Source organism: Cololabis saira, chromosome 15 (genome assembly GCF_033807715.1).
Source record: "Cololabis saira isolate AMF1-May2022 chromosome 15, fColSai1.1, whole genome shotgun sequence".
In the NCBI taxonomy this organism is placed as follows: domain Eukaryota; kingdom Metazoa; phylum Chordata; class Actinopteri; order Beloniformes; family Belonidae; genus Cololabis; species Cololabis saira.
This window is the reverse complement of record NC_084601.1, coordinates 1,828,654-1,855,389: the sequence shown is the minus strand read 5'-3', so window position 1 is coordinate 1,855,389 and position 26,736 is coordinate 1,828,654. Positions and strand designations below refer to the sequence as shown.

Genomic DNA, 26,736 nt, shown 5'->3' with positions numbered 1-26,736 from the left:
TGGGTATGGGTCTCTGTAAAGCGTCTAGAGACAACTCTATTGTATTAGACGCTATATAAATAAAATTGAATTGAATTGAATTGAATGTTTATAACTTGTATGTGATGATTTATTTGTGCAAGGTAAGTCCAAGGAAATACTGAGTAAACTGTATTTAATGATATGTATTATTTTCTTTAAATATAGAAGTGAAGTGAACTAAGTGAGTTAACTATTATTTTCTTATTATTTAAAAAAAAAAAGTAAAAGTAAAAAATAAAATGTTGATAAAATGCATCTAAATGGATGTGACTCATTATGCAATGTTATACTGTTGTATACTGCACAATGAAACAGAAGATTCATAAAAGCCTGAAATGCTGCACAAATCATGTACATTTGTGAGTCTTTCTTGCAGTGAGAATTTTTAAGTATTTATGAGATCGTTTAACAAAACTATGAGACCCAAGAAACACAGAATTTTCTTTTATGCCCACTTTGAGGCTCTGTCCCAAATGTCAGGAGTTAAATTGTAAGTGTTTTAATGTCATTTATAATGTATAAAGTATTATAAAGATAATTCATGTGACTAACGTTATGAGACACTGACAAACCTCCTCCTAAAATACTCTTTATTGTCAAACCAGTTGTTCTGGAACAATAGCTTCATACCAGACATAGTTAACACGTGCACGCAACCACACGTGTATATATTTGTCTGCATTTCCTGCTCAGAAACCTGACTGTAGTAAGTTTACAGTCACACCTCTGAAGATCAACTTGTGTGATTTGTGGCAGACTTTTGAGATCAGGAAACTGGACCTAATTCTAAACTTTGTATACGTTTCTGTATGTCTGCTCCTGACCTTGTGAGGACTTGATGTAAAATGCATAAGGAGACCAGTCCAAATGTTTCTCCATTATTTGATTTGAAACTCACAGCATCTGCTTTTGAGCATGGGGACCAACAAAGCGTCCATCATGCACGGTTACTGAGCTGGAACTAGCAGTGACTGTGGAATACATCCTTATACCAATGTGGAAAAGGCTGGAGTATCTGGATTCAAGACGTGTATCTTAATTGTGTATTTGAATCCATAACCAACAACCTTTTCTAACTTTAACCTCATATTTTAAATGCAAAACAAAGAATAATACTGAGCATAGAGAGAAGGAAGTCCAAATAAAGAAGTAAGTCAAAAAGACAAGTGAGGAGTCTTGAATGATGGATATGGTCAGATGTTAATGGAACCTATAATCTTATAACCTTTCAAACGCATATTTCTGTCAGCTGCATGTTATGTAATACATAGACATGCTACAAGTTACAGAAGAACATGTAGGTGTGGCATGTCATTTAAAAAAGTTTGCACATGCATGACAGTGTCATACAACAAAATCTAAGTGTGGTATGAATTTAAAAGCAAGATGTACTGTATGTTTTGTAACTGGAAAACCTAAGACATTTTATTATTTGTCAGCATTTAATGTTAACTTGTTACATTTTGTAGTTTGGGCCAATAGCCTTGTAAGTTCTGTATTAAGATGAGGTTGGTTTGCAGATAGAATAGAGACGAATCACAGAGCCAAATTAGCTCTGTGATTCGTCTGCAGTCTTGTTTGATATTTAAAAAAAAACACAGAGTAATAAGCCACCGCTCTCAAAGGATATGAAAGAAAGTGTACATGGCTGATGAATATCAGCAGAGCTCAGAGTACCATGTTTGTGCTTTTTCTAGGGTTTGTCAGCCATTTGTGCAATCATACAAACAAATGAGTCTGTCCTTGTAAATTTGCTGGGTGTACATCAAGTAATTTTGATAAGCATGTTTGGTTTTGGATTTAGATGAGTGCTTTTGATGTCAAAATGACCGGACTGAAGGAAAGCACATCAAAATATCTTTTACCATAGTACGAGAGCTTCTTCAGACCGTCTGAAACATGAGCTTCACCATCAGACATCATAATATGAAAGATGCCCACTACAGTAAATTGCAGAAGAAAACATTTTCATAAATTAGTAATCAACATGTGAAGTACATATAGAGTGGACTTACATGTTGTGCAAGAATTTTGAACAATATCTGTTCTTGTTTAAGGACAAATTTGATTAAATATTTGGATCCACTTCAAATGTTGACTGTTGACTGTACATGACTCACTTGAAAGAAAGGGTAGAGCTAATGCTAATGCTTTGTTGGCATCAAAGGAAAACCATAGTGTTTTACAATATGAGGAGCAGCTAGGCATGTTCATCTTATTTATTACTTTTATTTACATTTCTGCATGTAGACGCTTGGAAACACTTGTGGTTCCAGCCTTGTATTTTGGTTTGACTTTAACGTAAGACCTTGCCTGTTTTATGGGTTGTGCGTTTGATCTGTTTGGTACTTTTTTACCAAATAAACCCAGGTCTTCTCTTGACTTTTTGTCGTTGGTGTGAGTCCATTTCCAGGTGGCAGGGTATCAGCACGATCTGGACATCTGTGGACTCAGCCAACTCAGATCAAGTAAAAGCTGTCTTGTGGACTCAGGAGAACGTTTGTACAGCCAAGAGGAACAATTATCCTTCCCATTGTGGGGAGTTAAGGACATTTATGATCATCAGAGGAGACTGTTTTCATCTCTTGAGTGAATGGCTCAGTTTACCAGCTGACTGTTTCACAGCCGGCTTCTACCACAGCCCCTTCAGGCGTTACTCCTTGTCTAGCCGGACCTGGACGTTCTCGGGGGACGCCAATAACTCCCAGGCCTTCTTAAGACAATGCAGTCTGCATTTTGAGTTACAGGAGACAATGAGCAACAACTGAGCTGAAATACCTTTTCACCTTTCCTAAAGAACCAAAGTAGCCCCCATTGCCCCCCATAGATGGCCAACTTCTATAGAGAGTAACCCATTGCAACTTCCCTTTAACCCTTTGTGATGAGCACTCCGGGGAGAGTTGTAAGAATTCATGTTCCAGGTCCTGACTTGTCCACTGCACCCCAGTGCTATCTGGACTTGAAAAGGGTTTTTGACAAAGCTAAAGCCAACTTGTTACCCCTAACCAATCCTATGACTGCAAACAAACCTCCTACCTGCACATACCCCCCAAGGGTGGGCTGTACGCCCTGTCAGCCTAAACGGGGGGCTATGAAGAACTACATAGAGACTGCTCTTGCTGCTGGTATCATACAGCCATGTCATGTCCAACAGGGAAAGATTTCTTGCATGGACTATAGAGGCCTTAATGACATTACTTTTAAGAATCATTACCCTCATTCTCCTTGTCTGTCGTCTTCGAGCTACTCTAAGGTTTTTACTAGACTGGATCTACACAAAGGCTTACCATCCAGTCTGTATCAGAGATAGCGACAAGCGGAATACAGACTTCAACATATCATCAGGACAAGGAGAATCTGGTTAGGCCGTTTCCTTTACCAATGCCCCTACATTATTTCAGGTTCTAGTTAATGTGGTCCTATATGACATGACTGAACGTTTAATTTTTTTCTATTTAGATGATATCCTTATAGTCTCGCCTGATTTGGATTCCCATATCCAACATGTCCAACTGTATGAGAACAAGCTCTTTATTCAAACTGAGGTTCTTGTTTTTTGTGTCTCATTCATGTACTTTGTTGTGTCACAAAGAGGTGTGAAAGAGGGGTTAGGATGGACCAAGAAAAGTCTAAAGCATTGAAAGGATGGCCTACCCCTACTATCTGTAAACACTTGAACACTTCTACATGAAGTTTATAACAAAGTATGGTAGCACGTCCCTGCTGCATTCCACCTGTGCCTAGTTGTCCAGCCTGTGTATTTAAGCACATGTTTCGCTTTGTATTTTACCAGATCGCCCGTGGGGGGTTTTGCCTTGTGGTTCCAGCCTTACATTTGGGTTTGACTTTAGTTTAAGACCTTGCCTGGTACTTGGATTATGCCTCAGCCTTACCTTTTAGATCTGTTTGCTACTTTTGTCCAAATAAAACACATAAAGTCCTTGCTTGAATTTGAGTTGCGCGAGTGAGTTTTCTGTTGCCAGAGTAACATTTAGTAAATCTATGTGGGTCTAAATCCAGTATAACATTTGGTATAAATATGATGAATTCTGTTCTAAATCTAAATTTAACTTTAAGCTAATTTTGTCTGACTAATGTGACAAACACATCAGAGCTGAGATGGGTTACTGAAGTCTGGGCTTTTCATCTAAAACAATCAAATTCAATCAGCAGTGTGTTTAAGCCGGATTACAGTGAAGACATTCAGGTGATCCAGGGGGGGGCGGGGAAGGAGGCGGAGGGAGGGTGAAGGAAGGAAGGGAGGAGGAAGAGAGGCTGAGTATAAAAGGCTGCCACTCTGCCTCAGCTGACATCAGAAACACAGAAGTTTCTTGTCATTAGTTTACTTCCTGTCGACCTAATGAAAAGCAACATGCTTCAAAGGTGAGTGAATTCCTCACAGGATTCATCTGTTTGGCATAAATGAGTTCGCTTTACCAGACTATTCCCACTGAGAGGTCAGACATAAGATTTAAATCTTTACAGTAACCAAAGGAACTAAATTCATTGTACGTCACAGCTGCATATCCATGACTGCTGCTAAATCTCTGATAACAAATCTTTTTAGGTACGTGGAAACCTCCTGTGCTTACTGTGACTTCTTAACTCTGCATGCAATAATCCAGTTATTACCTCGCCCTTTTATGTGCACCTGATGAGTTTCACTTGTTGGGTTTCTCTTTAGTTTTTTCTTTTGTTGTTTTGTTTTTTTTCATTCTGACATTTCCAATTGAGCCTTTTTATTTTTTTTACAGCTTGTTAATCATTAAATCTTTTAGATTCTGTTTTTTAACACAGCACATGATACTAACACATCACAAGGCTACAGCTTAAGCAATACCACATTGTAAAGGTGATTAGAAAAGAACTTCTGATACTAGCCCTTTTTCTCTTTTTCTCTGCAGTTCTATTTAATTTAAGTTGAAGACTTTTACATTTATGTTACTGTTGTGTTGATGTCAATATTCAGGTTTATTTATTACCTGACGCAGCAGTGTCTGTGCAGACGGACGTCAGTGTATCCAGTTTACAGAAACATCTTCTAATCCGACGCTCATCATCTCCACACCTACAATGGACCTTAAAGTATTTCCATTTGTTGGAGGATCTGAGCTGGTTTTCTCTTGCAGTTTGTTTCTCTCTATACATTGGAAAAGAATGGATGCTTGTTTTTTCTCCTTTTCCTCCTGTGGAGGAAACACAAAGACATTCAGTCATTCAACCCTTCAGATTGAAGACCAGCTCAACCAGCCACCACCTAACATACCTGAGATCTATCAATTGGCATTTTTCTCATTTTTTTTATACATATTATTTACTTTAATTATTAAATACTTAAAATAACTTTTAAAAGTAAAAAAATCCCTACTGATGTCTATCCGTCTTTGGAGAGTAACAGGTTTCATCAACATTTTTCAAGAATTTTGATTTCTTTTTTGTAATATACCGTATACTTCTCATTTAACACCTTAGTTTTACGTGTCATTGGCCTCTGGTAGGCTGAACACGCTGAAATCAGAAACCTACTCAGCACTCACACGAGCTGCATTCAAATCATCCTGGTCAATTTGAATTGAAAACTTTTTTAACATGTGTGTGTGTGTGTGTGTGTGTGTGTGTGTGTGTGTGTGTGTGTGTGTGTGTGTGTGTGTGTGTGTGTGTGTGTGTGTGTGTGTGTGTGTGTGTGTGTGTGTGTGTGTGTGTGTGTATTGTTTCCGTGTTTCTAGGTGTGTTGTGTTGGTGCTTTCTGCCCTTGTTGCCATTTCCCTCACAGCTCCAGTCGAAAGTAAGAAAAGACTTCATCTTTAACGCTGTTGTTCCCTTACTGATAATAAGCACTTTTGAATGTCATTACAATTGCTTTTGATTTATTATTATTATTATTATCAACTTTATTATCATTTTCTCCCAATAAAAGGGGGGGGGATCATCACTTCAAAACCAATAATTCCATAAGCTCTTTTTTTTATTAAGATTTTTTTATTTCAGCTGACATTTATTAATATCTATATTTTATTTTATAATTATTGATTTTTGGTCAGTTTCATGTATACATATACATATACATATATATATATATATATATATATATATATATATATATATATATATATATATATATATATATATATATATATATATATATATATATATATATATGAAACTGACCAAAAATCAATATATATGTGTGTGTGTAAAGTAAATGACACATACAAAACAAAATATCACATTTAAAATTAACTTTAGTTAATGAACGTCTGGCTAATTTCTGATGCTTCTTGTTTTCTTTCTCTAATTTTACAGGGGAGGCAGGCGAGGACGGTAAATATCAGAATTTACAATTCAAATTTTGTTAATTTATAATTTAAAGAAGGAAAGCAGCCAATCAGAATGCAGCACTGCACTGACGTAACATTAAGCGAACTGAAATGTGGATTTAGCACCTTCTACAGCAGGGCTATTCAATTGGCGGCCCGCGGGCCACATGCGGCCCGCCAGGAGCTTTTATGTGGCCCCTGGTCATATTTCAAAAAAGGGGTTGTTTGTTGAAAAAAAAAAAAAAAAAAAAAAAAAAAAAAATTTTTTTTTTTTAAATAATAGTGATGCACCTGCGCTGCGCTGCGCTGAGCTGTGCGTAATTTTGTTGGCCTGCTGCACACCGCTGGCTGACGAGCAGCCTTGAGACACATGCAGACAGACGGGCAGACAGATATGCCAGGAATGCGTTCACACAAGGTGCGATTTTTATTTGTAATGTGTGCAGAGAATGCATATAGCATTTAAGTTTAAGATGCTTGGTAGCCTTTTTTTAGTTGGTTAACGATGCATAGTGTTTGTACATGTTAATCTCTGTTGGAGATGTTTTTTACTTCAGATTTTTTGCCAGTGTTGCACAGTGTTAATGTTTGTCACATTATTATTAACCTCCGTTGTACAGAGGACTTGTTGACGTAGGCTTCTAGGATTGGCCTGATATTTTTTTCATTTGAATAAGTGAGGACTTTGCATTTCAGATGGAACTTCTAAGCCTCCTATAATTTCATGTGATTGTTTTGTTTTGCTGATATTATGCACAGATGTTTCATTAATTAAGGAGCTTATGGTTAATATTTTGGTTCCTTATTTATAACATCAAACTGGCTACTATGGACTGAAATGCTTGTGCTCAATGCTTAATATAATATTCAAATAAGGAAATCTTGGTGGAAAGTGGTGCTTTGTCATTATGGCGTGTTTTATTAAAAGTAGGTCAATATCAACTTCATTAAGTTTGCACAATGCATGGTTTCAAAATGAACTTGCATTTAAAATAATATTTCTTTATCTGAATATTATATTTAACATTCACAATGACTAAATCTGGAGACAATTAATACATAATTCATATGTAAACTAGATATATTCAAATGTATAATACAAATGTATTATATATGAATAAGTCTTCGTCTTTGAGTGCAAATTACATTTTGAAAACCCCCAAATTTTCAAATTGTGCGGCCCTTTCCATACAGTCCTTTTGCAGATGTGGCCCCCGGCCGAATCTAGTTGAATACCCCTGTTCTACAGGCTGCAACGATTATTACAGGCGCCATAGCAAAGTGTCTAAGTGTCAAAGTGTCTTTTTTCTTGTGTTGCAGACAGAAGTGCTGTACTGCTGGCCCACCTGAACGGTAACATACACACAAACTCTCCCCCACTAAAACTCAGCTGCCTGGCTGCCGTTGCTAATTCTGTTGTCTGGTTTTAGAAAAGAATGCAGGGGAACAGCCTGTGACCTCACAGCCAGGTAGCAGCCTCATTTACATATGTTTTGCATACTACGTGTACACGACATAAGCGCTGCAGGCCCATACAGTAGCCTACACGTGCTGCATTTCCTAACCAAACACATGCTTAACTTACCCCTATCATTTTTTTTCCTCCGTTCTATGAATTGAATCAGAGGACAGCGATGTTAATAAGGCCCTGACTGACAGCACTGAAGGTGGGAATTATGTTTTGTGTTTTATAAATTAATTTGTGTCCACACATGAATTAAGAAATAGTGGGTCTCCCTAGGCCAAGTGCAAAATGACTTCCACAATGCACTTCATAACGACTAATTATTAATAAAAATAATAAAACTACAGATAACATCACTCACAGGAAAATACCATTTAAGTAAAATTCTAAATAACATAATTTTATTCTACTCACCATGTAATATATGTACAATTACAGGTATCAACATATTCTATATCTTTGCACATAATCAAATACATATGAATGTTTTTTTCTCCTTTTTTCATGGAAAATGTTTTCTTTGTAGTTATTTCAAATAAACCAGATTATTAAGTCCTAGATATCTTTATTGTGGTACTAAAATAGTATCCTGCTGATTTGCCATAATGTGTATCTCCATAAAACAAAATGAACATTACCGTGTTTCTCAGGTCCCACAGACGACAGCAACGACTCTCAGGAACAAACTGAAGGTAACATTTACTTCATTTTCTTGTCCTGGTGTCTAACTCTGCGTTTACCTGCCTGCTCACCTGTTCATGTGTTTCAGCTCCAACAGACTTAGATGAGACAACTGAATCACCAGGTCAGTCTGAGTCACTACTGTTCAATTTAAACTTTAAATCAAGTTGAATTGAAGTCTCAGTGTTTTTATATTGTACATGTGCATTGTTTAATTACAAATGATCAAACTTTTCTTTTTGCCTCTAAGCTGGCTCTGAGGAAATCCATGGAAAGTCCTCGGTGATGGATGACGCTGAAGATGAAGGTGAGATAATAATCTCATGTCATTTTATTTTCATATTTCCTGACACAATTAAGCCCCATTTCCACTGAGCGGTCCAGTACGGTCGCTACGGTCCGGTATGGAATTTCGTTTGTTGCCCATAGTCCTGTTAAACCGAAACATACTGTACTGTTTTTTAGGCCCCGTTGTTGCAGGCCTATAGAAAACTGGCACGGTACAGTAAAGCCGTAGTGGCGTCACACGACACAATCTTTTGATTGGTGGACAGAAAACGTCACTGCCCACAACAAAAGCAAACGCGAAACCAGCACAACACCGAAACCAGAGCGAGCATTTAGAAACACTCTCTTATAAACATCGACTGCATTTCCATGCATCAATAACCCTTTTAAAACCCGAATATTGGCAATAACCCGAATTTGCACGGCCATGTAAACACCAATAACCCCTTTGAATAACCCCAATTTGCTCATATTTGGGTTTTTAAAAACCCCAATATGAGCCCTGGGTTACTCCTTTTAAAACCTGAATATTGGGTCATGTAAACACCAAACGGAATATCCCCATCAAACGGAACAGGAATGTGTTTTCTGCACATGCTCTGTTCACAAGGAATCCTGGTCTTTTGAGTCCAGGAAGTTCTTATAAACACGGAGAAACCAAGACCAGGAGGAGACTAATCACTTCATAAATGTAATGAAGGATATGAACATTTCTGCATTTGTAGACGCTAGAAAGTACCGGGATAGAAGATTTACAAGAAGGAGAGAGAAAAGTTGCGCAAAGCAGCATTTGTTTTGAATTTGGATACAGGAAGAAGAAGCAGAAATGACGGGAATTGCGTCATCACGTTCTCCGCTGGTTTGATCCAGATATCCTGAATGATTAATTACCATGTAAACTGGAATATTCTGAATGTTTCAGTAACCGGAATATTAGCAATAACCCCAATTTTGACTGCATGTAAACGTAGTTTTCTCAAACAACATGGCATGGATTGCACATACGATGTACCAAAAGCCAAGCGTAACAAAAACCAGCTGCTGGATGAGCTCCATTGTTGCTGTCGCACCACGCTAGGCATTTGCGGTCCGACTGGCAGTGGAAATGCTCACCTAAATTGACTGGACCATCCTAAACCGTACTGAACTGTCCTGAACCGGACCAAACCCCTCAGTGGAAATGGGCTTTACATTTCTGAACAGGAAAACTTGGGCCTAAAATCCTAAACAAACACTGATCAATGATCAAAAATGAACAATGTAATTATTAAATCAGCCTACTGTATGCTCACCCTTCTAAACATGTTAAAGAGTGTCTTACAGTATGTATGTGAAATCCTTCTTTACCATCAAGAATCATGAATGTATTTTTCAAATTAAGACAAAGTCGAAATGTTTGTCTGTTATTATTTAAATCTTTTTTCTTTTTTGTCTCTAAGCTGTTTTAGATGAAAGTGATGGGCCAACTACGGTGGTGGACAGCTTTGAAGGTGAGATAAAGGGTCTCATATATTTCAAATTATTAGTTTTTACAGATCTAAACCCTTAAGCTTAACCAATCATTTTTTACAGTATGCAGTTATGTCACATAATAATTCTCCTATTTCTACTATAGTCAAGCCAAAACTGCCATTAAAATAAATATTTGTACTGTCACTTTTACACGTGACAACAACTTGCCATTTGAGTCCACTGTACCGCTACATAATTTCCATTTTAAAAGATTAATGAAGTTGATTCTCAGACTAACAGGGATCTATTAACGCCCATGTGTTTTCATATTGTACAGGATTGTCTCAGAAAATTTGAATATTGTGATTTTCTGTAATGCAATTACTAAAACAAAAATGTCATACATTCTGGATTAATTACAAATCAACTGAAATATTGCAAGCCTTTTATTATTTTAATATTGATGCTGATCATGGTTTACAGCTTAAGAAAACTCAAATATCCTATCTCAAAAAATTAGAATATTCTGTGAATCTTAATCTTAAACTGTAAACCATAATCAGCAATATTAAAATAATAAAAGGCTTGCAATATTTCAGTTGATTTGTATTGAATCCAGAATGTATGACATTTTTGTTTTTTTAATTGCATTACAGAAAATAAAGAACTTTATCACAATATTCAAATTTTCTGAGACAGTCCTGTACATTTGCATCATTTAATTCCAAATATTGTATTTTTTGTCTCTAAGCAGGTTCAGATGAAGGCGATGAGACAACTACCACGGTGGACAGCTCTGAAGGTGAGATAAAGGCCTCAGATATTTGAGTGTGTTCTTCCGCCCAGGTCACAGACATTCTTGAGAATGAGCTGATGGTTCAATCAAGTGAGCAGAAAAACATATCAGTCATGCAGGCAGGGGGTCCTGAACCTTCAATAGGTTTGAAGAAAACTATTTCAAACCTTTAAAATCAACATTCACTTTTATAACACACTACACACTGTATATTTGCCATTATTGCCGTTTAAAGCTCCTATTCATGCTTTGGAGAAGCTACTACTGTCATCAAACAACCGATTTTACCACCACTGCTACTGCTCATCTCTTATGATGCGACAAATGATAAAACAATGCCAATAACGGCGTGTTATTCGATTCCATAGGTGACAGCACTGTGGATGATCCTAAAGAAACCGACGGTAAAATCTCTGCTCACCCATTTCACAGTTTAGCTGGCATGTTTGTTTACCTGTGTTCCTGCTCACCTGCCAACATGTTTGTGTGTTTCAGGCCTCCCAGAATCAGACGAGAGCTTTGACAGTCAGTATCAGTCCCAATAACCATTTTTTCTTGGTGTAAATTTGGATTAATAAGCTTGTCTAAATGTATTTCTGTTGTACATTTGTTCTTTTTAAACGTTTATTAGGTTCAGAAGAAATGGATGGCACTTCCAAGGATGGCTCTGAAGGTTAGAACAATGTTTCATAACGTATGTCCTTTGTGTTGAGCAGCTCAGTTAGACATTTAGACCAAAAAAAGAATTACAATAATTACAAAATATCCATAATTAGACATCACAGCTGATCCGCTGTAATAACCTCTAAAGGAAAGACATCAGCGATCACAAAGATGGAAGATGCAATTCTTAAAGAAAACAAGAAAACCAAATGTTTTCATAAAATCAGGATGTGATCTTCTGTTTAAGCCGCCATTTCTGCAAACACAACAACTCATAATGTTATTACAAACATTCCCACGCCTGATTTGATCCGTCATATTAACAATATCTTGTTTATTTGACTCTCAGATGTGAAAGATTCTGCTGACACAAGTGAAGCTGACACAAGTGAAGCTGACACGTCTGAAGGTGCAGTAACTTGTTTCATGCGTGCATTTGCCTCTTTATGCAATTAACTGTTTTGAGGGGCACAGTGGCACAGCTGGTAGTTCGGCCGCCTCACAGCTAGAAGGTCTTGGGACGCTGTGGGTGCCGGGCACATGTTAAATTTCCCCATGACTTCAGCACCCACACCCTGGGTTGGGTTGGCTAAAGGGCCTTTCTGTGTAGAGTTTCCGTTGGGTAGCTACTGTGAGCTACCCTCACAAAAACATGCAACAGTCCTGGGCTATACTGCCCCCTCTGGCCAGCCGGGGCTCCAGATGGGGTGGGAGGATCTGGCCGGAATAACGTGATCCTAACACGTGCTACGTCCGGCTGGAGAAGCCCCACCCAAAAGAAGCGGCCTGCTCACTCCTCAGGTTAAGGAGGAGACCTGAGCTCAGTGCAGGGCCTCGCGCGGTTGGTAGAGGGAGCAATGCCCAGGCCTGAGTCACGTAGGAACACTGGGTGATAAAATGGGGGAAAAAAATCAGGATAAAAACATTAAAAAAAGAAGAAAAAAAACATTCCCAAATCTGATCTGATCCGTCATATTAACAATATCTTGTTTATTTGATTCTCAGATGTGAAAGATTCTGCTGACACAAGTGAAGCTGACACGACTGAAGGTGCAGTAACTTATTTCATGCATGCATTTGCCTCTTTATGCACTTAACTGTTTCGAGGAGCACGGTGGTGCGGCCGCCTCACAGCTAGAAGGTCCTGGGATCAATTCTTGCCGGGGACGCTGTGGGTGCTGGGCACGTGTTTAGGTTCCCCCATGACTTATGAACCCAGAACCTCGGTTGGGTTGGCAAAAGGGCCTTTCTGTATGGAGTTTCCCTTGGGAAGCTACTGTGAGCTACCCTCACAAAAACATACAACAGTCCTGGGCTATACATGCCCACTCTGGCCAGCCGGGGCGCCAGATGGGGTGGGAGGATCTGGCCGGAATAACGTGATCCTTCCACGCGCTACGTCCGGCCAGAGAAGCCCCACCCTGTCTGGTGAAAAGAAGCTGCCTGCTCACTCCTCAGGTTAAGGAGGAGACTTCAGCTCAGTGCAGGGCCCTCCCGGGGTTGGTAGAGGATGGCAATGCCCAGGACTGACTTAGGTAGGAGCACTGGGTGATAAAATGGGAAAAAAAAAAAAAAAAATTGGGATAAAGATATTCTTATAAAAACAAAAAACATTCCCACGTCTGATCTGATCTGTCATATTCACAATATCTTGTTTATTTGATTCTCAGATGTGAAAGATTCTGCTGACACAAGTGAAGCTGACACGACCGAAGGTGCAGTAACTTATTTCATGCATGCATTTGCCTCTTTATGCACTTAACTGTTTGTGTCCGTTTCCCTTCCTGCCTGCTCTCCTGTCAACATTTGTACCTGTGTGTGTGTGTGTGTGTGTGTGTGTGTGTGTGTGTGTGTGTGTGTGTGTGTGTGTGTGTGTGTGTGTGTGTGTGTGTGTGTGTGTGTGTGTGTGTGTGTGTGTGTGTGTTTCAGTTCTCACAGAATCAGATGAGCTATTTAAAGGTCAGTATTTGACCAAGACCTTTACACAATGCGCGATTTCAGATCGATATGTAAATTCATATTAATGCCTCACTGTGTATTTGATGCTTTTTTATTGTATAGTTGTACAGTAAACACTTTTCCTCTTTTTTTTGGTGTGTTAGATGGTCCAGATGACAATGATGAGTTGGAAGCATTGTTGAGAGGAGGTGAGATAAAGGTTTGGTGTGAAACACGCCCATTTAGCCCATCCATCCATCCATCCATGTCCGCTGCTTATCCATTCCCTGGTCGCGGGGGCAGCAGTCTCAGCAGAGATGCCCAGACTTCCTTCACCCCAGACACTTCCTCCAGCTCTTCCTCCAGCACTTCCTCCAGCTCTTCCGGGGGGAGTCCGAGGCGTTCCCAGGCCAGCCGAGAGACATAGTCTCTCCAGCGTGTCCTGGGTCTTCCCCGGGGCCTCCTCCCGGTGGGACATGCCTGGAACACCTCCCTAGGGAGGTGTCGAGGAGGTATTCGGTACAGATGCCCAAGCCACCTCGGCTGACTCCTCTCAATGTGAAGGAGCAGCAGCTCGACTCCGAGCTCCTCCCGGGTGACCGAACTCCTCACCCTATCTCTAAGGGAGTGTCCAGCCACCCTGCGGAGGAAACTCATCTCAGCCGCTTGTATCCGCGATCTTGTCCTTTCGGTCACTACCCAAAGTTCATGACCATAGGTGAGGGTAGGTGCGTAGATTGACCGGTAAATCAAAAGCTTCGCCTTTCGACTCAGCTCCCTCTTCACCACGACGGTCCGGTACACCGACCGCATAACTGCGGACGCTGCATCGATCCGTCTGTCAATCTCACGCTCCATCTTTCCCTCACTCATGAACAAGACCCCGAGATACTTGAACTCCTCCACCTGAGGCAGGACTCAGAGCACACTCTCCGGTCCCCCTTTTTAAACAGAGGGACCACCACCCCGGTTTGCCACTCCAGCAGCACTGTCCCCTTCCTCCATGCCATGTCGCAGAGGCGTGTCAACCAAGACAGCCCTACGACATCCAGAGACTATAGGTACTCAGGGCGAATCTCATCCACCCCCGGTGCCCTGCCACCGAGGAGCTTACGAACCACCTCGGTGACCTCGGCTTGGGTGATGGATGAGCACGCCCCAGAGTCCCCACTCTCTGCTTCCTCAGTGGAAGGCATGTCAGTCGGGTTGAGGAGATCCTCGAAGTATTCCTTCCACCGTCCGACGATGTCCCCAGTCGAGGTCAACAGCTCCCCACCCACACCATAAACGGTGCCGGCAGAGTACTGCTTCCCCCTTCTGAGGCGCCAAACGGTACGCCTCACCAAACTCCTCCCAGACCTTTTGCCTCCACGACCGCCCGAGCCGCGGCTCGCTTGGCCTGCCGGTACCCATCTACTGCGTCAGGAGTCCCACAGGCCAACATAGCCCGGTAGGACTCCTTCTTCAGTCTGACGGCATCCTTTACTTCTGGTGTCCACCACCGGGTTCTAGGATTGCCGCCACGACAGGCACCGGAGACCTTGCGTCCACAACTTCGAGCCGCCGGGTCGACAATGGAGGCAGAGAAAATGGTCGACTCGGACTCAATGTCCCCCGCCTCCCCCGGGATCCGAGAGAAGCTCTCCCGGAGGTGGGAGTTGAAGATGTCCCTGACAGAGGGCTCGGCCAGACGTTCCCAACAGACCCTCACAATCCGTTTGGGTCTGCCCGGTCTGTCCAACCTCCTCCTCCGCCAACGCATCCAACTCACCACCTGGTGGTGATCAGTTGACAGCTCAGCCCCTCTCTTCACCCGAGTGTCCAAGACATGCGGCCGATGGTCAGATGAAACGACAACAAAGTCTATTGTTGACTTCCGGCCTAGAGTGTCCTGGTGCCACGTGCACTGATGGACACCCTTATGCTCAAACATGGTGTTCGTTATGGACAAACAAAACACAGTTCGGGTTCAGATCGGGGAGGCCGTTCCTCCCAATCACGCCTCTCCAGGTATCACTGTCATTGCCCACATGAGCGTTGAAGTCCCCCAGTACAACCAATGGAGTTTCCAGTTGGAGCACTATCTAGTACTCCTCCCAGGGACTCCAAGAAGGCCGGGTACTCTGCACTGCTGTTCGGCCCGTAGGCACAAACAACAGTGAGAGACCTTTTCCTGACCCGAAGTCGCAGGGAAGCGACCCTCTCGTTCACCGGGGTAAACTCCAACACATGGCGACTGAGCTGGGGGGCTATAACCAGGCCCACACCAGCCCGTCGCCTCTCACCCTGGGCAACTCCAGAGTAGTGGAGGGTCCAGCCCCTTTCAAGGAGCTGGGTTCCAGAGCCCAAGCTATGTGTGGAGGTGAGCCCGACTATCTCTAGCCGGTGTCTCTCAACCTCATGCACAAGCGCCCATTTAGCCTTCAGGAAAAAAGAGTGACTAAAGATATCACAAATCAATAATTATAAAGAGGTTTTCTGATAAAGAAATGGGTCTTTTTTAACTTGTTAACTTTTTAGCTTAACTTTAAAAATGAGATATTCTTCTACATGGAATACTGATATTTTAGCTGTCATTGCAACCTTCGCACAACAACTGATAATGCTATCGTTAAAACATGCCCACATCTGACCTTGATATTAACAATAAGGTGTTTGTTTGATTCGCAGATGATGTCAAAGATTCAGCGGAGACAATTGAGGGTAACTTGTTTCTCCGTTCACCTGTCTTCGTTTTCACAGACTTACCTGTTTATTTGTTCTTAATTTGACCTGTATGTTAGTTTCAGTGTCCTCCGAATCAGATGAGAATGAAAAGGACACCACACCAGGTCAGTGTCCGAATGCATTTGACATTTCAGTTAACCCTAAACTGTCATTGTATGTATCTCCAAAACATTGTTATGCCAGGGGGGTTGTAGTAGGACCCAGATGCAGGAGAGCAGGAGGCAGGGGTTCTCTCCCCCCTTATGATCCAGGTCCTGGTCCAGGTTTCTTCCCTCCTAAAGGGGAGTTTTTCTTGCCACTGTTTGGCTTAAGGCTTTTCTCCCACTAGGGGAGTTTTTACCTGCCATTGTTTATGTAATAATTGCTCGGGGGTTTATGTTCTGGGTCTCTGGAAAGCGTCTAGAGACAACTTTTGTTGTATTAGACGCTATACAAATAAAATTGAATTGAATTGAATTGAATTGAATTGAATTGAATTGAATTGAATTGAATCGAATTGAATTGAATTGAATTGAATTGAATTGAATTGAATTGAACAGGAAGGTCAAACCAGAACTTAAACACAAAGACATGGGCTTCAAAATAAAACAGGAAATGTCCAACCCTGACATGTTATACTACACAGTTGCATAGTTTGATCCAAAATATTGTTTTTGATCTAATCTATTCACTTTATGACACAGATCCAAGAGGCTTGAAGGCAGACGGCCCTAATGGTGAGATTAAGGTTTCATGAATTCTTTCTCTGATAATATTTTACAGTATGTCCAGTTATGGATGTCTAACTAAAGGCCTCTGGCTCCAGACATGAAGCAACTGCCAAAATATATTTTAAAAAAAACTACTAAGAGACACAAAACAGGAAAAGACAATGAGGAAAAATGTCACATGCAGACTCAAAATGTCGACAGGTTTGACATCCACTATTTCATGTCCAATAGACATGAAATAGCCAATAATAGTAGAGTTCAGTCATATAGTTTTGAATATCTTTTATTCTAAACAAAATAATACATTTTTAATGCCTTAAAGATATTTTAAAAGTTGACACAATTTCCTGAAGTCTTAATGAAATGTCCGTGACACTACCAATACCAAATACCAGTGAGATGTTGTACAACGATGCTTTTTCAGCCAAGATTTTTTTATGGGTTCGATTCAGTTATTTCCCTTGTTTCCAGCACCCTCTTTTGCAGCATGTGCATCTTTTGAAATTGGTATTACATCTTTTAGGGTAGCCCCTTCAGAGGAACAATAAATGCTGCATGATATGATGCTGTCTAGAGGAGGAGAATTGGAGGCTGTGATGTCACAGTACCCTCCAAATCTGAACCGCTCACCGAATGACATGTTTTCAGACTCAGACTACTCAAGACTAAGCAACAGGGTTGTGTCATGTCAGATTTTAAAATTCGTAGTTACTTTTGGTAACAATATATGCTCTTCAAGCACACTACAGATAGGTCATTCATAGCACAGCCGATCTACAACTTCAAGTTTTAAGTAGTATTTTTTTAAGTATACCACAATAACACTGCTGGAGCATTTACACCTATACTCCCATCAAAATAACATTGACATCTCTCTTTTTTCTTTTTTTTTGTTCCATAGATGACGATGAAAGCGCTCTTGAAGCAACTGAAGGTGACATGTCTGTCTCTTTCTGTGTATTCTACCTGTTTGTTCACATGATTCATGAAGTTTTTTTTTGAAGAAAAAGAAAGGTTATTAAGATGAACTAATGAAATCCACCTCAAGTAACCCCCACCCCCCCTTAAAACTACAGTCGGGATCCCACTGATCGGCTGTTTGTGCTGATTGTTATTTCTGTGTAGATGTGAGCCTGGAGACGTCCATGGAAGTTAAAGCCGATGAAGATGGTCAGTATTTGCTTTCACCAATGTATTAGTAAATGAGTCATCTTTACACGGGCTCTGCCTTCATTAACTGAGGATTTATAGCTCCACATATGCCTGTAAATACATAGATGATTAGTAGTCGAAACAATTACTACCACATTATATCTTACATCACATACCTGTCTGACATGTTTGCCTCCACTGACGGTGGCATTTTCTCTTACAGTAAACTGGTTTTCTTCCTTCAGCCTCTAGTTTCCTTCTTCCTTCTCCTCTAATGTTGCTTTAACCATTTTCACATTAATCATCTTTGTGCTTATTTCCTCTGAAACTCATATTAAGAATAAAGGAAATAAGGAGTTTATTTAAAGGAAACTCATTTTTTATGTTCTGTTTCAGAATCTGAGTCAACAGAGACCCCACAAGGTTAGTATGTAGTTTTATTTGATTTTGCAGTAAATCTGTCAGATCAGAAAATAGGAACAGATGCAATGAGTGTAAAAAGATGTTGAAGCTTCTTAAAAGAAGTTCTTTTTTTTCTTTTAAGATATGAATATAATGTGGTTAACATCAGGGTTCATTTGAATGCATGCTTTCATTAAACTGTTTTGTTGGTTTTGTATTCATCTCTTTAGGTGGGCAGAATGAGGAGTCTGATGAAGAGATCTTGGGGAATGGTAAAAAAAAAAGAAAAAAGGAAGAAGGTCTTCCCAATATTTAATGTTATTCCACTGTTATTTAGCTCTGATGTTTTGTCTCTGTAGGTGCAGATTCTGAGAGTGATGAGGCTGGCTTTGGTAAATACACTCAATGTTTTCAGACCACGGGGGCAAAAACAAATAACAGTAGCACAACGCGCTCGTAGGGAAAACATCACAATTTCTTTATCTTGTGTTATTATGTGAGAGGAGGGGACCCTCAATATAAAATACAACTACCGGTATTCAAAAACCATTTCTTTGTTACTAAGTAAAATCATTTTAGAGTCTTCAAAGCATTCAGTGATGACTCCAATGAGCACTTTTCACTCTGCTGACAAATATAACCGTAAACCAGTGAACAGGTGATGCCTTCCCAAATAACCATGAGATGAACAGCCTAAAGACGGTCTTTTCTCACAGCAAAGAGCTGCTGTGAAGTTCAGAAATGATAGTAAGATCGTTGGTTAATTCAGAAACTTTCACAAACGTCTCCTCAGAAGCGAAGCCCGCAGACACTGAGATCCAGAGGACTCAGGTCTCAGGCCACGTTTACACATAGCCGGGTATTTACAAAAAACGGATATTTCCCCCTATACGTTTTAAAAATACCCTCGTTTACACGAAACCGCATAAATACGCTGTTAAGGTGCTATGAGCAGCCAAACCTACAGGGGGCAGTGTAACGAGAAGATAAAGTCATGCTAGCCCAGGGGTCGGCAACCCGCGGCTCTAGAGCCGGATGCGGCTCTTTAGCGCCGCCCTAGTGGCTCCTGGAGCTTTTTCAAAAATGTTTGACTTTTTTTTTCTTTTTTTTTTTCCTTTTTTTCTCTTTTTTTCTTTTCTTTCCTTTTTTTCTCTTTTTTCTTTTTTCCTTTTTTTCACTTTTTCACTTTTTTTCTTTCATTTTCTTTTCCTTTTAAATCTCCATATTTCGACTTTTTTCTCGAAATTTCGACTTTTTTCTCGACATTTCAACTTTTTTCTCGAAGTGCATAATGAAAAAAAAAATCTTCCCCCAGTTCTAACTAATATAGATACATGTAGCATGTGTTGTCTTCATTCTAAGGCTCATACAAGACTTTTCATTTTTTGCGGCTCCAGACATATTTGTTTTTTGTGTTTTTGGTCCAATATGGCTCTGCCGATATGGGTTGCCGACCCCTGTGCTAGCCAATCAGAATCCTGGAAAAAAACATCAACAAATGACACGAGTAACTTCCAGTTACTTCCAAGACGGAACAAGAGTCTTTGGTTTGGAGTGACAGAGAAGTGGAGTTACTTTTAAGTGTGACTTTAGAATATAAAACAGATAAAATACAAGAAAATATTGACGGTGGCCAAACAAATTGTAAACACAGGTTGCACAAATGATCCTGGTGACGTTTCTGTCTCATAATGTGACGTTCTCTGTCACTCCAAACAAAAGACTCTCGTTCATCTTGGAAGTAACTGGCAGTCAAGGCTGATTTATGGTTCCGCGTTACACCAACGCAGAGCCTACGGCGTAGGTTACGCGGCGACGTGCACCGTAAGTAGGCTACGCCGTCGGTTTAACGCGGAACCATATTATTCAGGCTTCACACGTGTCATTTGTTGAAGTTTTTTTCCAGGATTCTGATTGGCTAGCATGACTTTACGCTTCTCGTTACACTGCCCCCTGCAGGTTTGGATGCTCATAGCACCCCTTAACAGCATATTTATGCGGGTTCGTGTAAACGAGGATATTTTTCAAAACGTAGAGGGGGAAATATCCGTTTTTGTAAATACCCGGCTATGTGGAAACGTGGCCTAAGAGACAAATACAGAACAGGGGTTGGAGTGCAGACTGGCAGAAATCTGCACCTATTCTTCCAGGTTGTGTTGTGCGCTACGTCCCACCGTGTACGAGCTCAGTGCAGCCATTGTTCGGAGTTCATGGCAGGGAGTTCAAACCAACCTCGGGATTCTGTTAGGGCTGGTTGACCGTGAAGCAGTGTGATGGAAGTGGCCACCGCTGACGTTGCCATGGTCACTGACCTCCCAGACGCAACAGAAACGGTTTGAATTCAAACGAAATGCAGACAGAAGAGAGAAGCTGCGCACAAGTGCTCGGCAGATTGGAAACTGTTCAGGTGGCAGAATTATAAAGCTGCTGGAGGAAACATTTCTTTTTACAATTGTGTTCAAAGACTACTGTGCATAAGGAATTAATGAGTACCGTATTTTCTGGACTATGAGCCACTACTTTTTTCATATGTTTTCAACCGTGCAGCTTATATAAAGGTGCAGCTATTCTGTGGATTTTTCTTCCACCGCTCGGGGCGCTCTAACCAGAATTAGAATCAACACTAAGAAAAAATAAATGCAAAGAAGAATATGCTACTTCTTCTTTAGCAGATAGAAGTAGAAGCAGATTTCAAACAGATAAATAGATAAATAAATACCGGTTATTTTCTCTTGGTTCTGTCCCGTTTTAATCAGCAAAGTTGCTGCCGTGTTAAAAGACACTGTTAGGAAAGGATCTATTTAGGTACAAACATGTACATCATTTACAGTTCAAAATCCTTCTGTACATGTAGTAAATATCTAATGTAACAACATAAATATCTGCGGCTTGCTTATCCTTTTTTTTTAAATAGAGCGGATGCGGCTTGTATGCAGGTGCGGCTTGTAGCCTATATCTTTTTTTATTATTTTTTTTTAATTAGAGCGGATGCGACTTATATGCAGGTGCGGCTTATGTTCAGGTTTTGACTGGTATTGTATACGGATTAGACTCACCATGGATTTGTCTTTTACTCTCAGATTCTTTGAGCACTGAAGTTGTGAAGACTGATGACGCCGTCCGAGACTCTGATAGTGAGTCTGATGAAACCAGAGAAGTCAAGGAAGAAGAACTCAGTGATACAGACCTGATGGATGGGGATGAGTCACTGAGCGAGGAGCCAAATGAGGAGGATTTTTGGAAAGAGGAGGGAGATGAAATAAGCTCAAAACAGGCAACAGTGGATTCAGAATCAGAGGAGGAGGAAGTCATCACTGAAGACACAGAGGCCGGTGACAGTTTGAGTGAAGAGGACACTGAGGCCACTAAGAAGGTGGACAATGAAGGCGAAGCTGGGAGCGATGACTTTGACGATGAAAAGGAGGAGGAGGAGGAGGAGATCCGCCAGCTTGAGACAGAAACTGTGGAACCCGAAGAGCAGAGTCGGGAATCTCCTGAAGGTAAAGAGTGATGACTGGAAGGAACAGATGCTTATTAACTTCCTCATGAAGATTTTAGGTGTCAGTGTAGAAAACATAGACATGGAAAACTTGTAGACGGACTATTCACCAAATGTATCTAGAAGAATTAAAATAGGAAGAATAAAGAAGTTGTGATTGAGAAGGTAAATATCAGTATGGGAAATTAAAACATGAAGGTTAAAGGTCAACCTACATCAAAAGTCAAGGAAATTAATGTTTGAATAAAAGATTCTGAATATGAGCATCACAAAATTTGACAAAACAATAATTAGATCAAATTGGTCGATCACATTAAAATGTTGGAGGTTGGTTTTTTTCACATCTCAAACCAGACATCCTGGAGTACTTTACCACTAATGTAATCATCCAGCTCTAATCCAGTATTTTTCCACATTTCATCATTAAAATGTTTTTCTTCATCATCTTTGTTGTCTTTTGATTCTGCCATGTCTGCAGCTGTGTGCTGCTGCAACAACCTTCAACCTTATTAGCAGAAAGGGAACTGTTTATAGGCTGCACACTTGTTCTGATATAAAAAAAAAGACAACTGTGGAACAAATAGTGAATTTATTTAATTATAATCTATTTCAGACTTGAGATTTTTGTGTTCCAAAGGAGAAAAAGTGATTTCCTGCAGGGGTAAATAGTGATGAGTTGTTTCCTGTTACAGTGACACCTGCTGACCAGGTGGACCAGCCGGACCAGGGCACCGCTGCAGCTCCAGACGGTAAAGTTCAACACATTTGGCCTCAGTTATCACTTTGAGACAGTTTCTGTGAGCAGCTTTTCAATGTCCCAGTTTGTACTCATCGTTCAGGACTTGATTCAGAGATGATCATGTGAATGACACTGTTAGACGGAACAGATGCTAAGAGACTGTAGAGGTAACATGTTTAAACAGCCTAATTATTGTCGAACATCTGCTTTCTTCTTACAGCCAAGAGTTAGACGTCCAGCCCCTGAACTGTGGACGCTCTCAGACGCCAGGTATCTACACCCATATGACAGTTTTTCATTGTTGATGTTTTTTTATAACAACAGTTACAGGACAGTCTCAGAAAATTAGAATATTGTGATAAAGTTCTTTATTTTCTGTAATGCAATTAAAAAAAACAAAAATGTCATACATTCTGGATTCATTACAAATCAACTGAAATATTGCAAGCCTTTTATTATTTTAATATTGCTGATTATGGCTTACAGTTTAAGATTAAGATTCCCAGAATATTCTAATTTTTTGAGATAGGATATTTGAGTTTTCTTAAGCTGTAAGCCATGATCAGCAATATTAAAATAATAAAAGGCTTGCAATATTTCAGTTGATTTGTAATGAATCCAGAATGTATGACATTTTTGCATTACAGAAAATAAAGGACTTTATCACAATATTCTAATTTTCTGAGACAGTCCTGTATGTGCATTGTAGTGTCAACTTTAGTTTTAAAACCTAAAAAGAACAGTAAAAATATAAGTCATGGAGGACTTTTGTGCCATCACATAAGTTGGCTTTGATACACTCCAAGGTTTGCTAGAGCTGCTATCATGACAACAAAAAACATCCTTAGAATAGTGTGATACATGAACAAGCCACCTAAGTACCAGCCACATTGATTGGTTTGTGTTTGTCTGTTTTTCTGACAGAACCGAGCCCAGGGCCTCCACAGATGAATACAGTTGCCATGACAACAACAAACTAAACTGATTCTGCTTGTTCTCCCTCCCTACCCTGCTCCTCGTTGTTCTTGTGTGGTTTTCATGCTGATTTAGTTGTCGTCAAAGAGCCTCAGAAAGACATGTGTCCTCCTCCGATCTCCTAGCTGCGTCTCTCAGACGTGTCCTTTTAACTGTTACTCCATCTCCTGCTGTCTGTTTACAGAAGAATTAAACCAGCTGCTGATGTCTGATCTGCTCTATGTGTCTGATTTCACACCGTAATGTGTACATACCACCCATCTTTTACTTGACTAACATGGATCATTATTTTTAAAAGGGAAGCGAGGGATGACCAGAGTTAATAACTGTGCACAAGAAATGGCTAATAAAAAAAGTGTCACAGTGTTTGTTTCAATGTGTAACATGCTGCAGTTGCAGTCTTTTCTCCTTGTTTGATGATCTGCAGATATAGATTTCAAGAATCATCAGGTCTGTGGTAATAAGTTTAGTTCAGCCATTAATTCATAGTAATGATGAATACATTTTTTTTCCAGGACAGGAGATTCTGAACAGATGTTTTAGTTTAAATTTGAATCAAGAAGTCAGATTCTGTCGCACCGTCACAGTTGTGGCTTTGATGCAATTAGAGCTTGTTCATTTATCATACACTAATCTTTCCATGCATGAATTAATACAAATCAAAGTTGTTATTATTGTTTAAATATGATTATTTACTTCATGTCATGTTTGAGTTATTTTCTTTATGTTCATATTTCTGAACAAGTTCCTGATGTGTCCACTCCTTCTGACGGTGTTCAGTCTTTTCACAACCTCAAATTGTATTTTTGCCATTATGTGTGTTTATCCTTCTGTGAACAGAATAAAAAAGAATCCAACAATTGCTGAAGATTGTTCAACATGTTGATCTCGGATTTAAGTTTTTAGCTGCGATAATAGTCCTTTTAATGGCAATCGTTCACTGATTTTTATGTTTTATCACCATTATGAGCAAATGAAACAAAACTAAAAGTTATAATAGAGCTGAAATGGTAAAAGAAATATTTAAAAAATGTATCATTTCTTATAAATATGATTTTATTTAAAAAATAATCCAAATCTAACCTATAAGTAAAATGTATTTAATTTAGCTATAAAAATAATGACAATCACAAAGGTTAAAAGGTGATGAATTATTAAATCATGGCTTATTACAAAACAAACTATTATATGTTCATGTAAGTTCAAGTTCGGGTAGGATTCATGACATCATTTATAATTAAAGTGTCTTGCTAGTTATCTTTACAAATGTCATCTGTTGAAAAACGCAGAGGTGACGTCAGCCTGCTCTGGAAAAACTCCAATGAATCATTGTTGAGCAATCACTTTTATTCCTTTTACTGTAAAGGACCTGACAAACCAGTTCACACCCGGAACTATGTTCACCGTAAATATCTCCGTCAATCTGGACACCTTTTGTTTGCCACTGGTTTTACTTGCTCTTGCTATACGTACACAATATACACACACACACACACACACACACACACACACACACACAAACATATATATATATATATATATATATATATATATATATATATACACACACACACATATATATCTTCTCGTGGTTACCAGGTTCATCACTAAGCTCAATAAGTATGTGGCCAAGTTGCATATTTCCGGAGTTGTATTTTAGATGTCCTTATGTTCTTACACTTGTTCTTTAACTTAATATCTACCTCTATCTTCTTTTGCACCTGAGACCATCAATTTCACTGATAAACCAACATTTCTATATTAGTAAGTTTGCATCTATTTCATTTTTGACATTCCTTTAAATGATTTTAAGACCTGTTGGTGCTTAGAGCAAGCCGGGGCAGATGAGCTGAAGCTGATTACAGGTGGGTCAAAGTGGGAGGAGTCAAGTTACCTGTGCCATAGGTTGGTGGTGTGGAAGACTGACTCCCTAAGATGAAAAGGATGAGGTTTCTCTAAGTCGATGAATGAAAAGTGGCCAGCGGGTGGACAGAGGTTAACTGGGTCACGGACACATAAACCATGGAGGAAGGGGGATGAGGGGACTTCCTGCCTGATAAAGGGTGTTTGTTTCAAAAAGCTCCCAGATTGGTTAACGGGGTCCTGACTGAGGCCGGCAGCAGGGGGCCACTCAGCGGAGCCTGACCTATAACTGTGTGTATGTCTTTGTGTTTGAGGGTGCGATGTAAAATAAAACTTTCATGCAGAAGAAGCAGATAGGTCGATATCTGTGAGAAGAAATCTACCTTTACCTGAAACTCACAGAGGTTAGCAGAGCAGTCCGCAAATGTCTTCAACCGATCAAAAACAGCAGACTTGAATGAATGAAAGGTTTGAAATGAAGATCTCTGTCCCATCAGTCATAACTGTGATGACTACACATTACTTATAGGTTAAATAGATGGCTCATATTCTTGCTAGAATATTGAACTAACAATATATTGTGACTTTAGTTAGGAAGTTAATTAGTTTATTATGCTTTTTTTGTAAACGGTTCAACAAGAATATTTATTTGATATCTGTTACTGAAGTCACACCCAGCTCTTTGCTGTCAACTATCCCACAGCCTTTTATTTCAGACATCAAGATCAAAGGTCCGGGTGAAGTCCAGTCATTCAGAACGAAGCTGGACCGGTCTACTACACCATTAAGCGCCCCTAATTCCTCTTTTGGACCTGATCCCAGAGTCCAGCTCAGCTCCAGCTTGGTTCTGGTTTCAGGACGTCCCGCAGCACATCCATGCAAACTCTTATTCAGTCCCCATTTCCCACAGACGGGACAGAAGACCCCGTTCAAAATAAAAGCTCAGAAAACCACTAGGCTTCTATCAGACATTGTTAATTTATTATTTTATTTTATTTTATATATTGCGTTTACCATTGTACAATATGCACAACCAAATGGACCTAAA

General features: G+C 40.0%; 1 protein-coding gene across 9 annotated transcripts; it reads left to right on the top strand.

Moving 5' to 3' along the window:
• The first annotated feature begins 4,331 nt into the window (after positions 1-4,331).
• stm (starmaker) lies at positions 4,332-24,687 on the top strand. 9 transcript variants are annotated; one of them, XM_061742088.1, is made up of 31 exons: positions 4,332-4,404; positions 5,748-5,806; positions 6,325-6,342; positions 7,659-7,691; positions 7,769-7,807; positions 7,964-8,005; positions 8,454-8,495; positions 8,573-8,608; positions 8,735-8,791; positions 10,212-10,262; positions 10,976-11,026; positions 11,389-11,424; positions 11,516-11,545; positions 11,652-11,693; positions 12,033-12,092; positions 12,689-12,733; positions 13,354-13,398; positions 13,613-13,642; positions 13,786-13,830; positions 16,292-16,324; positions 16,405-16,452; positions 17,032-17,064; positions 17,960-17,992; positions 18,184-18,228; positions 18,607-18,633; positions 18,843-18,884; positions 18,972-19,004; positions 21,693-22,112; positions 22,804-22,860; positions 23,071-23,120; positions 23,775-24,687. In XM_061742088.1, exons 1-30 carry the CDS (start codon positions 4,382-4,384, stop codon positions 23,079-23,081), a joined length of 1,566 nt encoding a protein of 521 aa, XP_061598072.1. In that variant the 5' UTR covers positions 4,332-4,381; the 3' UTR covers positions 23,082-23,120; positions 23,775-24,687. The 9 variants fall into 9 exon arrangements, with proteins under 9 accessions (XP_061598072.1, XP_061598073.1, XP_061598074.1 ...); XM_061742089.1 differs by having other exon boundaries at positions 4,344-4,404; positions 10,979-11,026; XM_061742090.1 differs by having other exon boundaries at positions 4,344-4,404; positions 16,411-16,452.
• Positions 24,688-26,736: the final 2,049 nt, after the last annotated feature.

What these genes read in the sequence shown, in the direction of transcription:
- stm (XM_061742088.1), top strand. Translation starts at nt 4,382, where the DNA reads ATGAAAAGCAACATGCTTCAAAG. An exon ending in TGATCCTAAAGAAACCGACG is followed by an intron (nt 11,425 to 11,515) that starts GTAAAATCTCTG and finishes TGTGTGTTTCAG; the next exon opens with GCCTCCCAGAATCAGACGAG. An exon ending in TTCAGCGGAGACAATTGAGG is followed by an intron (nt 16,325 to 16,404) that starts GTAACTTGTTTC and finishes CCTGTATGTTAG; the next exon opens with TTTCAGTGTCCTCCGAATCA.